The sequence below is a fragment of the Anopheles aquasalis genome, chromosome 2 (assembly GCF_943734665.1).
Source record: "Anopheles aquasalis chromosome 2, idAnoAquaMG_Q_19, whole genome shotgun sequence".
NCBI lineage: Eukaryota > Metazoa > Arthropoda > Insecta > Diptera > Culicidae > Anopheles > Anopheles aquasalis.
In genome coordinates, this window is record NC_064877.1 from 83,240,647 (window position 1) to 83,255,646 (window position 15,000).

At 49.4% G+C, this 15,000-nt stretch overlaps 2 protein-coding genes across 2 annotated transcripts in view; one reads left to right on the forward strand and one right to left on the reverse strand.

Annotated features, from left to right (window-relative positions):
• LOC126572445 (40S ribosomal protein S10b-like) overlaps positions 1-7,533 on the forward strand; it is a 41,123-nt gene extending 33,590 nt beyond the window's left edge. Inside the window, exons 2-3 of the mRNA XM_050231774.1 lie at positions 6,813-7,253; positions 7,392-7,533. Of these exons, the coding sequence (XP_050087731.1) occupies positions 6,813-7,253; positions 7,392-7,424 (474 nt within the window). The 3' untranslated portion in view covers positions 7,425-7,533. The remainder of the gene's footprint in view (positions 1-6,812; positions 7,254-7,391) is intronic.
• Positions 1-15,000, reverse strand: part of LOC126572433 (insulin-like growth factor-binding protein complex acid labile subunit) — a 63,782-nt gene that overhangs the window by 33,406 nt on the left and 15,376 nt on the right. The window lies entirely within an intron of this gene.

Below are 15,000 nucleotides of genomic sequence, written 5' to 3' on the forward strand. Positions count from 1 at the left end.
GCCGGCCGTGGCATGTTTGCAGTTAAGTTCATTTTCAATCAAAAAACAATCATTTTTTATAACCCAATTAGGAGCGTGGGAACGCGCCTCGCAGCGCCTCACTGGGCGCCCAGGCCGATTCTTACTGCGTTCTCGGCTCGTTCTTTGGCTTCATTTTTCTTTTCTCGCACTCCCTTACGACGATTCCATCCGTCGGTATTTTGTTTTACCCATTTCCGCTTCCGATCCCATCCTTTCGGTCTGGCTGGCAGCAAAAACAAATCAAACAGAATGCACAGAGACAAAATGCTGGAGAACGAGAGACAAGTGCTCGCTGGTGGCGGCGGTCTGTTATGTCCCCTGGCCGGGCCTCCTCCGGGCCATCCTTCCATTCCAGTTGGATATTATTTGAAAAATGTTTCCACTGCGCGCGCCTCACAAGCGATTCCCTTTCGCCTTCCTCTTTTCTGGGCGCCTTTTTATTTCCTTTTTTACGATATCCGTTCCATATTATGGATTTGGAATTTATGTCTATGTTTGGACCCCACACACACGCGCAGACCCTTTCCTTACAGTGAATCCTGTGGCCTGTGGCTTCTTTTGGGGACAGGAAAAACAAAAATTGGACAAGAATTGAACAATCCGTTCAGCTTCCGAAATCGAATTGCCCGTGCGACTTCCGAAGAAAAAGAACATCGCAACGGGGCGAGAAGGGAAGTAGGACCTTTCCCCCGCCGGGAGTGTTGATAGAAAATCAACACAAATCTCTAGCCGCTGCACACGCAGCCCTTTCGTTCTTTTGCCGCGAGATTGGGACCTCGAGAAAGGGTTTCCGAACCGGATTGGATACATTTTCCCTCCATTGTCTGCTTCTCAGCCATTGGCCCATTCCGATTTGTTTGCCGCCTGGGGTTTGTTTATTTATTATGAGAAATGTCACACTTTGCACGGCGTTCCATTAGGACAAGAAAAACACGAGCAACGCTGCGGGCCGCGGGAAAATTGTTTTACGCGAGTTTCCTTTTCCCGCGCGCTCGTCTCGAAAGCGACGACTTCATTATGCGCCTCACCAATGCCTAGCGGGGCATCTGGTCCGAATGCGGGCCCTGTTTGTTTGTGCAGTGACACTTTCGATGAAACGAGTTATAAATCAATTATTTTTTCATCTCACTTGATGGAAGGCTTGTTTTCACAGGACTCGCCCCGCACAATGGCATCGAATAATTTACAATCTTTTCTCCGAATTGTGCGGTACGGAGGTCCGCGTCCAGGACGGGAAGCATAATTTGTTTCGAGCAAGCAAAATTGACATACAACCTCCTCCTCGGTCTTGCCTCGGTTGCCTGCTGGGCTTCGCTAGGAATGTGGTTTTAAGGGGACACTCTTTCCATCTTTTCCTTTCGCGCTTCTCAAAAAAAAAAAGACGCTTGACTTCCACAAGCAGCCTTCCGAGGGCTGCAGCATATTGTTATGCAAGTTCTCTGCCTCTCTCTGTCTCTCGCTTTTTCTCTGATATAAATGAGCCTGTCAATCAACGGGAGCCATAGCCCAACAGCCGCAGCGTCACAGCGGGATACGCCACCGAAGAACCGAGGGCCGCCTTTGAACGTCCAGCCGGGTTTGCGAAGGCCTTCCACAAAAGGTCGTCTGTCAACCGAGTGCGAAAGGGCAGACGGTCGGTCGGTGTTTCACGGGGTTAAAATATGTCTTGCATACCACGGCCAATATTTCATAGCCTCCAGGCCTGAGAAAGTACGGCCGCGGTATGTTCGAACAGAAGCTTCGGCTCCGGCTCCGGCTGATGATGCACGCACGGTCACAATATTGTCACACCGTACCGTCACGTCAATCAGTGTACGCCGTACCGCAACACGAGTTACAGAGGATTTCGAAGAATTTGGTGGAAAATAAGTTCTCCATCGTGGTGGAGGCTGGGAACGAAATGGTGCGCATAACTCACGCATTGCGGCATGTCTGGGGTCTTTGCAGGACGATACTGTGTCCTCGCTGGTCCTGCGGGAACATACCTGTCGAAGAAAAAGGAAAGGGAAGAAAAGGAAATGATAGATCGAAATCATTATCGAATGGTGTTGTACAGGGAAATACGCGTGTCGTGGAAAACGATATTGATTGCTTAAAGAAATTAAAAACGGATCCAATGCAGGCCTTCCGTGAATCTTGTGAATGTCTATCAAGGGCCGACACGTCACAGAAAAGAAAACAATTACAACTCGGTAGCAATAACGTGTCACAGCCTGGTGCGTGTTGTTCCGTCTGTTTGTCTACTATTACATTTGGAATGGCCTCCCCGAAAAAGGGGAGGACAGACCGGTGAGACGATGTCTTGTTTTACGTCGAACATGCCCAGCATACACACGGGCGGAACGGAGACGGGCTGTAACATTCGAGCACTTCGTTAGTCAAATTTACGTTTTCCACCACCCACCATTACCGGGCGAGTGTTTGCCAGTTATGCGCCGGCATACTGGCGTGTGCACGTGTTCGAGTACGCACCAGGCCAGGCCTCGCCGTGTTAGCGTAATTTTCACGCACGAAAGCTGCCGCCACACGGAGGGAAATGATAACATATTGAATTATATATTCGTGTGGCTGTGTGGCGAATAAAAGAAAAGAAAAAAAGAATCGGGCGAAAGTGAATTGCGGCAAAGCGGCGGCAACAAAACAATGCCCGTGATGGTGTCCCGGTGAGTTGCGAGAAAATGGAGATGTTTGGCCAGAATGCGCACCACCGCGCGGCGATTGCGTGGCTGGAGTAAAACGAACGGTGAGCGAGTTTATGAGGGGCCCATCCATCATCACAGCTGGAGGTGTGTGTTTCCGTTGCCGATCTTTCGGATTCGAGCCTTTCGAGGATTCACATCCGCCATTCGTTGCACGCCATTTCGGGTGAATTGAAATGTTGAATCGTAGCATAGTACCGAGCATAGTGTGTCTCAGGATTTGTCCAAATATTTCGTCAAAGATGAAAACAATCGTACAATGTTGGTCACTTCCAGTGTTACTCCTTCCAGGCTGTTTTGGAGCTTCAACTCTTGTAAAAGTCTTGGTATGAAGGTAGCAGGAATCACGATAAACCCGATAGGCTGTAACTGATTAATCAACTAACTTTGCCCAGTTGATCCGACATGATCCAGAGTCAGAGTAATGCCCCGCAGTGACGTGGCCGCCCGCACACCGCGCCGCGCACCAAGAACAAGTTAATGTCTTGTGCTCATCAATAAACCTCATCGACACTGGGGTAGAAAATAGTGTCCATGTTCCACACTTGATGAACGAGGCCTCTGGGCACGTCGGTTCGGTCAACGACAAATCAATACCGCCCCGGGGTGGGCGCAAAACGATTCTATCATGGATGATACCCATCAGTAAGACAAGGCGTGACTCGTCGGCTGACGAGACTTGGAAATCGAGTTCGATTGAACGATTGATGGATTGAGCCAACACAGGGGTGGGGAAGAAAGTGTTTCCGGTAGTGTGCCCCCGAGAGCTGTAGTTCTGAGCCAGCATGCTGAGCTGGCACGAGATGAAGCCGGTCTCGTCTTGCCATCAAGCCATCGCCATCCAGAGGAAAGGGATCTTATCTTGACCATTTTCTTCTCCATCACCCGATAGTTGGCACCCGGCAGGCCGGTGGCAGCAATTTCCCTGTTTCACGATCAATTTCATTGCCATCGATTGAGTGTCACGGTGGTGGTAGTTGTCTGTCGATGTCGATGTGTCTGCTTTCAACCTAAGGCGGTGTGCAAATCTGTTCGAGAAGCATTAACTGACTGAGGATTGAGGTAGGAGTCAAGGGTATAGCTGGTGTGGCGTAAGAATGATCGTGATAAGCGAATGTGTGCATATTGTTAGTGTTTATGGACCCAATTGATGTAACATTGTTGTCGCGATAAGTCAGATGACACTGCAGCGCAGCTTCTAGAGCATTCTATGTTTAACTGTCCGTTTGCATGTAATGTTGGAATTAAATTAATTACTTTGCAACACTATTATCATGTACGAGATGTCCCATTGATTCCGCAGCTATCTAGTAGTAATCAGGGAGCCCCCATGCTCTAACTAGCCTCTCATTTCCTCGATCCAAACACCAGTTGATGAAAGATATTCTCCAACCCGCTTGCACCAGATGGAATGCAACGCAAACTCGAGTGATGATGGAGTGCGATTCATCAAACACAACCCATCGCGTGGACTTGGGTCATCATGAGTGTGCATCGCCCGTTCACAATTGAAGCACTTTTTGCCATAAAAACCTGTTGCCAATCGGAATGCTGTGGCAATGGTGCATCGGCTACCGTTGCACCGTCGAGCCAAACCGCGCGAACCTGGCACCCTGGGAGCTTTTAACAAGTTACCAACCCACGGATGATGATTGATGTGTCGGTAGAGAAGTGCTTGGAAAGGATCATTCACACAGCCTCGTTGCTGCTGTTACCGACCACCTGGGCCAGCCTGGGACCGGACCGCATTGGTCCGCAATTTGTTTATTGGATCGTAGCAGAATCGTCCACGGGAACCGGCCGGTCTCCATACGATGATGGAGCGAATGTTTGCGGTAATCACCGAAGCGGCCATGAGCGCTGGCAATGCCGATGCCATGGCCTGGCCGGTTTGCTGTAATTAGATGAAACTGGAACGTCATGCCCGGGAGTCCCTGGGAGCCAGATCACGGGCGAGCTGTTGACGGAGAAGCCCGACGATCCATCGATGGCACACGTTTTTGGCAATTTCCAGCCCCGATGGGGCCGATGGCTCTCATCATCGTCATCGCCATCGTCGTTGGTCCCGAAGGTGTACTTCAAAGTCCTCCCATCGCAGGGGCTAAGTGGTTATTACGCTGATCTGCCCTGAAATGATCGACACACGCCGCCACCATCACCGCCGTACCACGGATCGTCGGAACAAATGTAAAAAATCGTTAAAATATCCGTCAGCACCGATCGGTGATCTGCCGCACACCCGGCCAGCGATGGATGTTTATTATTGCTGGCGCAGCATAAACATGCAGCCAGGGGTCCAAAATGTGTGTTCGGGGAAGTAGAGGCGAGACGCATGACGTTTTATGCGTTGCACATGTCCCGGCAACAGTCCCACCGTAATTGGGATGCTGTGTCTGTCAGTGTATGTGTGAAGCGAGAGCTGATGGCAAACGGTACCTGTGGGACCCTTTTCCCAGCCTAAAAGCAAAGGAAACTCAAATTAGCCCCGACGTCCGTAGGGCTACCACTTGAATCGGGCTCTTGAGCGTTCGCATGGGGGATGGTTTTCGTCGCTTCGCAGCTCCGGTGATGGCACTGTCCTGGCCACACGCACGCACACACGCGATCGGCAGCTCGGTGTTGAAATTCTCACGCCAAGACGGACAGCTACGGCGATCCGGTCTTCTTGTACTTGCCGACATCGCGGTGACGACGGTGACACTGATACCACCGGGGTGTTCTCGGCTTTTTCAAAAGACGAAGGCAACAACCTACCAGGGGCAGGGCACACATACACCAATTAGTCGCCATTGAGTACTTGAGATCGAGCGCCAGCACAGTTTATGACCTCCGGTGCGGTGTCTGGTGGATAAGAAGGGAAATGGTTATCCATTTCCTGTTCCCTTTCGATTGCACTTCGCTCCAGCATCCACCAGATCTATCCAGTCAGGGACCTTGGCACTGAGTCGAGATTGGCCATTTGTTTTTTTTTTTAATTTGGGTCGTTTTTTTCGGTCGTCTTAAGAGATTGGTATGACGAGTAATGATGAACCCGGTCCAAAAAAATCCCTCAAGCGTCACTGCTGGGTCCTCTCATTACGGTTGGCTCATTTTGGAGGAATTTCTCCTTCTTTCAAAGTACGGAATGCGGTTGTTTGTTTTAACGTTTCCAAAAGTCCTTTCCTCCCTGCTGACGAATTATGATTGCAGCATTAACGAAAGAAGAAAGAAAAGACACAGGCCCACTGTCCGCTGTCCGTTGTTTTGTACTGCTGGATGTAATGTTTACGGATGTGGCATATTGTGCCAACCGCCAACCCACTCTTAATCAATGATTTATGGTGCCCATTTAACCACAAAGGGCCTGGTCAGGCCCAAACCCTGGATGGATGGATCCAGATATTTTTGTGGTCTAGAGGTTTTGTTTAGGAATGTTTACCGGAGGGAAAGGCTTTGATTAATTACAGCTTGTGAATGGTGTGGTCCGGTGGCGGATGAATGAGCACTTGTGCTGCTGCTGCTGCTGCTTAAAATAGACATTCTGGTGTTGGAATTGAATGGAACCATCAGATGGGGAGGGGAAAAGATGCATACCCAATGAGGTTGAGAATCGAATTCTGTCTAAGGCTAGAATTAATAAACATATCGGCCATCGATCCCGATGATCCCAGTCTCTTGCGGGCTCTATTTCCGACTGTCTTTCAGCTGCTGGACTAAAGCACGTGTACCACACGCGGGGCCGAGCAGATGAGCATGAAATTACGAGGCACATTCCCGAGCCTCGGGCGCACCGGATACCCGCCAGCAAGAAAGGACACCTGACCGAGCACGACCGAGGGAAATGGGAACCGAAGTTCAGGAAATGAAATACCATCCGGTTCGGAGTCGGCGTGTAGCGTGTGTCGCATCGGTTCCCGGTAACGGAATCTAATCGAATCGCTCTAATCTGAAGCATCACAGTTCAGTTGCTGTGTGTGCTTTCGGGCACTAGTTGGTGCCCCACCATCCGTTGTTGCTGAATTTATTGAAGTTGTAGTCTGTTTCTAACGTTTTGTTTCTGTTTTCTTTTCCCTCCTCCCATCCCACCGCGTTCCACTTGGCACCGGCACACAGATGTTTATGCCCAAGGCTCATCGGGTTGCCATCTACGAGCACCTCTTCAAGGAGGGTGTGCTGGTGGCAGAGAAGAACTTCTACGCTCCGAAGCACCCGGAGCTGGACACCATCCCCAACCTGCACGTCATTAAGACGATGCAGTCGCTGAAGTCGAAGAATTTCGTGAAGGAGCAGTTCGCTTGGCGCCACTACTACTGGTACCTCACCAACGAGGGTATCGAATACTTGCGCGCCTACCTGCACCTGCCGTCGGAGATTGTGCCGTCGACACTGAAGCGCGCCGCCCGTTCCGAACCGCAACGCGCCCGTCCCCAGGCCGGTCCGCGTCCGGATGGACCGAAGGGTGGCGGAGACCGTCAGGCGTACCGGCGCACCCAGCAGGCAAACCGGGGTGACAAAAAGGGAGACGTCGGTGCCGGCACTGGTGACCTGGAGTTCGTAAGTATTTGTGGGAGAAGGGCGGGGGGATGGATGATTGACCAAACCAAAATGTGAACCCCGGATAGTCGCGTTATTCTCGCGGATCGCTAATGCTTCGCTTTTTTTCGCTTCTTCCCTGCCCTTCCCTCTTTTCAGCGTGGTGGATTTGGCCGAGGAAACCGCATGTAAGACGATACGCGTTTAGATGAAACCGCAGACGTTCCAATTTTGAAGTGAGGTGCGTCCAATTGACCCCTTTGCGTCCGTGCAGTTCCACTTGTTGCGGTGGGAGTCGATGGCGAATGTATCGGAAGAGCGGTTAATAAAATGTCGGAAAACTAACCCAAAAAACTCCTGTTTGTCCGGTTCCAACTCTCTCCCTGTCTCTCTCGCTTCATCTCGCTCGATCGGCTCTTGTTTCTCATACAAAGTGTTTAACATACCATACCATATTAAGCTTCAAATGAACCTTAGCTAAAAGAGCATTTATATCTGTTCAGGTGAGTTTTCCAGTGAATGTTCTTGACATCAATCGCTGACGGAGAATCAGCCAGACGGAGTTAATTTTGTCTTCCAACTTAGATAGATACTAATTCCTATGTAATCTTGGAGCACTTATTGCTCTATGGACACAAAATGCCTCACAGTAAACCGGTTGCCTGGAAAAGAAAAAGAAAAACTAACTAAGAAAGGGCTGTTGGCGCGTTTTCGACGAATCAGGTTCGGGTTTTGTGGTTCGCCCAAAAACCAACGCATCCATCATCACGTAACTAATCGTCGTCATCATCCTCATCATCGTCATCATCATCAGCGGAGTAGCGCGTCCACAGGTTTGCGGTTTGCAGCGCAGCTAAAGCATGTGGTCTGCCGAAAGCGATCGAAGGCACTATCTTCGATGGAGGAAGCGCACATCTTGATGCTACTTTGGAGTTGGGCGTACTCTGGGAAAAGGACACCGAAAAGGACTCACGCGCTCCCCCAAGGGGGGCATTGAGGTTAGGGTTTCGAGGACTTTCGAGCAACCGAGCAGCCAGGAGACATCGAGGACCATCCATTAGTGAACGAACGATTACGGCACTTACTGCTAGAGCTGGTAGTTTGGTTTGCTTCTGCGGTTTATCGGCTCGACGACAACGACAAGGACGACGACGATGCCGGTGGCAGGATCAAACGTCGCGCCGCTTACACCACATCTCAGCATTACGCGCGTATGCAGCGAGCTGGAAGAACGTGACGAACACGAGTGCTTGAGTTGGGGCTCCCAATTCCCAAAACATTTACATTCCCACCCCTGGGCGGCGCGCCAGCTTTGAGCCAGTTGTCACAACATACACACCGGATTGGTCGTTCGGTTGATGGATGTAGCGACAGTTGCCGCCCGATTTAGAGAGTGGGAATTAATTAAACCCAATCCGAAACCAAACTGAACCGGGCACCTTCTGGTGGTGAAGTTGAGATGGAGGATTTTCTAATGCTGCTTGCCGGATTGACGGGTTGCCGGTGGCCGGATTATGTCACGTACCGAGCGCTATCGCCGATCGACGCCGCGATAACACATGCTTCACTAAACGGGACCGTGTGCGGTGTTCAAAGGGATTTATTTGGCAGGCCGCCTGGACAGCAAAAAATTAGTAAACGAGCGATGGACCGGTTGCGTCCAGTCGCGACGCACTGTAACCTGATCCCGATAATCATCCAAATATCTATCGGAGCGCGCTTGATACGTTTGATAACGATTTCAGTTTTCCAGCTCAGTGCGTTCGGCGATGAAGCGTGGATGTGGAAGAATTGGGTCGTTTTATCATCGATGATTATCGTCTTGGCCACCATTGGGATTGTGGGCACGAATTGTTCAGTTTCGACACTGCGCTATCAATCGCGATTTATTTTTTAATTAAGGAGCGCTTTTTCTTTGCAAGGCAGGACCAACAAAGTGTTTGCGTTTCTTTGTTGGTTTAGTGAAAATCCGCAAATCCTGCCCGCTATAAGAGAGCAAAATACTCTTTTATGACGAAAGGAACAAGCAACTTGAGAAGTAGCGAGCAACAATTTCCAGTCCTTTACATAAATTTCCTTCGTCCATTGAGCCGATGATTGATGGCGAGCAGCGAGCATGTGGGCGCCTCCAGTGCGTCAATGTGTGTTGAAAAGTCACTTTGAACTTTGTGTTGAGCGTGTTGTTGCGCCCAGCCAGCGGGGATGGAAACATGAAAATGGGAAAAACTTTTTTGTTTGCGCCTCACGAAGCAATCCCCCACCCTGCTCCATTGTGCGGGGCCACCAGGCCGCCGGTGGTTTACGCATAATGAATGAAATATTTCATCGTTTTACTTACAAGCCAGTGAGCCACAAAGGCATCCGGAGGCCAAATATTGGCCAGTGTTCTCCTGCATAGGACCGTGCTCGGACTTTTTAAAGCCATTCTGTAGCGGCTTACTTCCCCAAAAACACTAATTCTTCTTTGACGGCATCTTAAAGGACCACCAGCACGGCTTAAATCGCCTTACGAAGTTTCTCCAGTCTCAGCAGATTTTTCCGACCATCCCGGGCCAAGTACCCCTAATCATCCCGAGCCGGTAAGAACCAAGGCAACCAAGAAATCTATTATCGCTGTCATCAAATTCTATCGCCATCTTCAAACGATCGACAAACGATCAACCGCTGGCGCCGCAGTGACGAAATAGGGTGGCTTGGTTGGGAAAGGGGAGGGGCAGGCTTTATGATTATTTAATGAAGTCCAAGCAGCCGCCATCGTCGGCGACGACGACGTCGTTGTCGGGCGTGCCCACGTTTGCGCTTAACCGGCAAAAGCCGGCGCATAGTAGATGTATTAATTATAAACGATGTGGCAGTTGATTTTAATAAGGGCCGGCGGTTGGGTGCGCGCGCCTTTCTCTCGCTCACTCCGAGACATTGTGTCACTTGTGAGCGAGGAGAAGGGTTTGAGAGGGAGGGAACCGACGTGGAAGGAAGGAAACGCCAGTTGGTTCCGAGTGGTAGGGTTTCCTGCCGCGGTCGCCTAGCCGGAAATTAATCAAACAGAAATGAGAAATGCTTGCTTCTACGTATTAATCGTCGATTCAAGCCCTTCCGATCGAATCCAATTGGTTCTGTTCGGGTGAAAGTGTGTTCGTGGTAGGCGTTTTGCTGTTCTGCTCGAGGTTCTTTCTTTATTTAGATTCTGTGGCAATCTAGAAATGTGTTACCATGATAGAATTTCGTACGGCAAGCAGATCCATAAATTTACATTACCGTTTGTCTTGGCAACTTATTGAATGATTGCAATGTATTTTCTTATCAACTTGTTGACATTGAGTGGTTTTCAGTTTCAATAAACGAGATGCTATTGTATCACACATGATTTCATAACTTTAACATCGTACAGCAAACATAGCTCATAGCTTATCATAGCTTCTGAAGCTAAATGATGGCCTTTTGATACTAAATATCTGCTACGTTGACGATACATCTGCTAGGCCTCTCCTTTTGTCTTTTCTTCTTGTCACCGATAAGCCCAAAATAGCCTCCTTTCAACGCTCAATCACTTGACTTTTAATTAAAAACTTTACAAAATAGCTGGCCACACATTGTCCTTGGAACACAACATCCTTTGGAAAGCAACCAGATCCACCCAATTACAGTTCCGACCGCCATGGTGTCGTGATAAAACAAAAACCATCCCTTGGGCGGGCTGCTACAATCCTATAACTCCGGACCGGATTAAAGGTTCTCAAATTGCCTCACCTCGCACCGGAACCGGAACGGTTGTTGGCTAGATTTGCCGACCATCCATCGAACCCAATTTGGTGGTCCCCGTTCGTGTGTCAAGCCTAACGAGTTCAATCAATCGCAACAGCAAAAAGAAGGGGGTTTGGTTCAGTTCCGTTTCGTCCGTTCGAAGATAGCGAGCATTCCGGGAAATCCTTAGCATACGTGACTTGTGGCGATCCGGCTAAAAGTGTGACTCAGATCAGCGAACGGCCAAGAGTCCGTTTGGAGTGACGAGCAGCCAGCCAGTCAGCTGGAGAGCTGGAAAAAGTCCGTCGTGTCAAAATAATGGTTTCAGTGTTCCCTTTTGATGTGTCGTCACTCGGTCGGCTGGTTCGGGATTTCCGTGTTTTTTTTTCTCTCATTCACTCACTCACGCCAGGCACGGAATCGAATTGATTGGAGCACCAAGCCGGGGATGGTGGTTGACAACAGACTGACTCGTGCCCGCTGATCGGTCCTGATTGATCGGACGCGTGGTGGCAATATTGAATAAATTGTCCCTGCACCAACCAACCCGGCTTTTGCTCGTTCTGAACATGCGATTCCGGTGCGGGAAAGATATGTTTCACCTGGTCGATCCTCATCATCGCCGTCGCCGTCGTTGTCCCATCAGTGATGCGTGACAAAATTTAGAGCCAGAGCCTCGCTTCAGCAATGCAATGCTATTTGCACAGTACGTGCACGGTGTCCTGGCGTTTGGTATGAATAAAATAACTCTGCCCACACCACGCTGACCGCGTGACAGTTAACTCAAAATGCTGGCCGGAACCGAAAGAAAAAAAATTGAAACAAATTCCATCCGCACATCGACATCGGCGGGAATCGTTTGGGGAATAATTTTCCGATCCGAACAGTCCAGCAGGACGTACGGACGCCATGCGGCAAATCGTTCGATTTTGATCGTATTTTTGGCGCGCACTCGCACGGATCCAGGCTTTATCCGGGTGCGCGCGCTGATCCGCCGGTCTGGATGGTCTCTGGTGCCATCTGAGCCCCTCGACGGTCTAAAAGCTAAGGCTGGAAGGAGTCGCGTATATTGTTGGAATGGGATTTATGATTTTTTGTTGGATGCAAATACCAGGTCCCCGGCCTCGCGCATAAGCCGGTGGTATTTTCCCCGGGAATCCATTTCTGCAAATGATCCGCAGATCGGATCCGGTTTGCGGACATAAACGTAAAATAGCTTTCTTTTCCAACTGTTATTTTCGGTGGGGAAGGAGGGGGAGACTGATAGACCAGATACCCCGGCCACCAGATGCACACCGGAGTGGAACAGCATTTTCGATGCGAGAGTGTTTTGGATTCGCTTCGTTAATTTTTACACTCCAGTGCCACGGCCGAATCACCAGTTCTTCATTCTGGTTTTTTGGGGGGTGGCCGTGGAAAGAGAAAGGGAAGTTTGCGTCGCGCAGACACAGCCACTGCAATACTGTTTCCTTGAATCATAAACAGTCTTCAGAAGCTCGTCGGTCTATCTCTTGTGCCGTTCCGAGATTAGTTGGGTTGAAATTGTATAATAATCGGTTGGTCGGCAGGCAGGAAATTTGGGGTCCATCTTCGCTGATTGCATTCCACATTAACTCTTTATTAGCGGCAGTAAACCTGCGGTTTCAGGGTGGCAGGAAGCGATACGGAAACGGAATGATCTAAGTGTGTAGCTTATGGATTGGAGAGAAGTCAGAGAATGGTTCTCCTTCTCGGAGGATCGCTAGAGCGTGCTGTAATGCGATGATGAGCTGTTGAGCGATACGCACCGTGCCCATGGTGATTATTAGCATAAATGGAGGTTTCGCTTTAGGTACAGAAGTCCCCCAGGAGATATGATTTATGTAACGATCGTTCGTTTTTGGCCATCAGGTGAAATGAACGGGAATAATTTCATTGCAACGATCCATTCGCAAGTACTCTGGCGAATATTTGATGAATTCATTTTGAAAGTGCTGACAGTAGGGGCTTCTACTGCCTAAAATTTCAACTACTTCACTCAGTGAAAAAAAGGTACAAACATTGGTTGATATGTGGCTCGATAATGACCATCGCTGAGCGCCAGTTGTGGAAAGATACCTGAAAAGTCATTAGCAGTCGCATGCGAGTGTCATTACTCGTATCCGGCATTACCGACCGGCCGATGGCATCCAGCATCCACAGAAAACTTGCCCTGGAATCTGTGCGGGTTCTGCCTGGTATCATCAAAAATGAATCCAAAAAAGTTCTCCAGTTATGCTAGGCGGGTTCCATCGCTCGACATCCATCGGAGTTTTGAAATTACTCAGCACTCTAAAGCGCAGCCCGTGGTCCGCATGACGCGTCCGAAGGCGCTAGATGATCGAGGGGATATCGTTGGAATTACAAAGTTCCGCCCTGTGTGCATTATCGGCCTGTTGGCCCAGCGGTCCAGTGGTCACCGGAAATTCAACACACGAAATGACCAACTTTCGACGACCGCACCACTTCCGGGCATCGATCATAAATCATGCAACACGCTCCAAAGCGTTGGGGCGCATTTTTGGTTGGGATCAGAACGGGCGGCGGTTGGGATGTTGGGGAGCAATTTTAATGCACCCCAAGCTCTCTCTCTCGCTGCCCCTTTCGGTTTCGGGTTCTATTCTATGTAAGTGTGAGGGCTGCCATTCAATCATCCACAAGCATCACACCACCGGTTGTTCGATGCTGATTCAGCGCCATTTTTATCGGACACTGCAATTCATCTGCAACTCACTCCCGCCGAATGCATTAGCCTCATGGTGTCGGTGCGCGATTATTGAGATTTTTTCCATTCATTTCTCTTTATCGAAACTCGTCTTATCACACCAATGGGTACCATTCCATCCACCATGCTGCTTCGGTGCACCCGGCTGCATCGAAGAAGGGGCCAGTTTGCCATTCCCCAAACCATAAGTGAGTGATGAACGGTCTTGTGTGGTTCGAGTGGTGCCATCACCTCGACGATGGCAAAGATTTCACCCAAAAGTTTCGAATGCCTGACCATCCCGTCCATTCGTTTTATGGGAGTACCACACAGCGAGGGCATGAAGATGATGAATTATAAGCGTGCTTTTATGATCCTTCTCGATAGCACTGTTCACTTTTATGGATGTGCTGCATCAATAGCGCTGTAGCGAGTGCAGTGCACTGGTCAGACTAGCACCGGCATCATTATAAATTCGAAAGTGTGTACAATTGGGTGCACATGTTTTGTGCATAACATATGCTGCTGCTGCTTCTTTTTTTATGCTTTTATGTAAAAGGCCAGAGACTGCATTGCTCGCTTGCAATGGGACTCCCATGGCTACTCGATCACTGAGTGTTCGCGGTGGGTGAGTTTATAAGCAGCAATTGCAATCCATCATAAAATATTGAACGGATATTGGATAACGGGTTTGCTGCGTCTGCTTCATCCTGGCCGCTGGCCATGCTGCTGCAAGCGTCCATTCCGTTCGTTTTTTTATTGCTCGCACTTATCTCTCGTCCTCCACTTGGCAAATCGACGTTCCGGACGTGTGCGAGCGAGGTATTGCTGCTCCTGGTGCTTAGCCTTTGGGGAGATATTTGTCAGTTTCTTTTCAGCTTTGGCTTCCGCTGAACGAACGAACGAGCCAAAGACTGAATGGACCTAAGGGATTGGAGCATGGAACTGCTGGGATGCGTTGTAGAGCAATCGGTTGATCGATGATATCGAATGCATTTTGCCAGTTTGCTGTCGTCCTGGACGAGTTAGTAATCCGTTTGAGTGGCTAATTTTTGCTCTTAGCTATTATATCCCATAGAGAGAAGCATAAGTCGCGATAAGTAACATTAATGTTACGCGAAACTGGTAACCATCATAAATGCAACGTAGCGTGCCGATCATGTCCCTAGTGGCGCTAGACCGTACGCAGCTACTGGTTATGCTTTTTTATGAGAAGCAAAAATTGGTTTCAACCCACCAGAGCGTAAATTGTGCCACAGTGGACGTGTTCTGGTTGCTCACCGGTGTAAATGCATGTTTTATGCT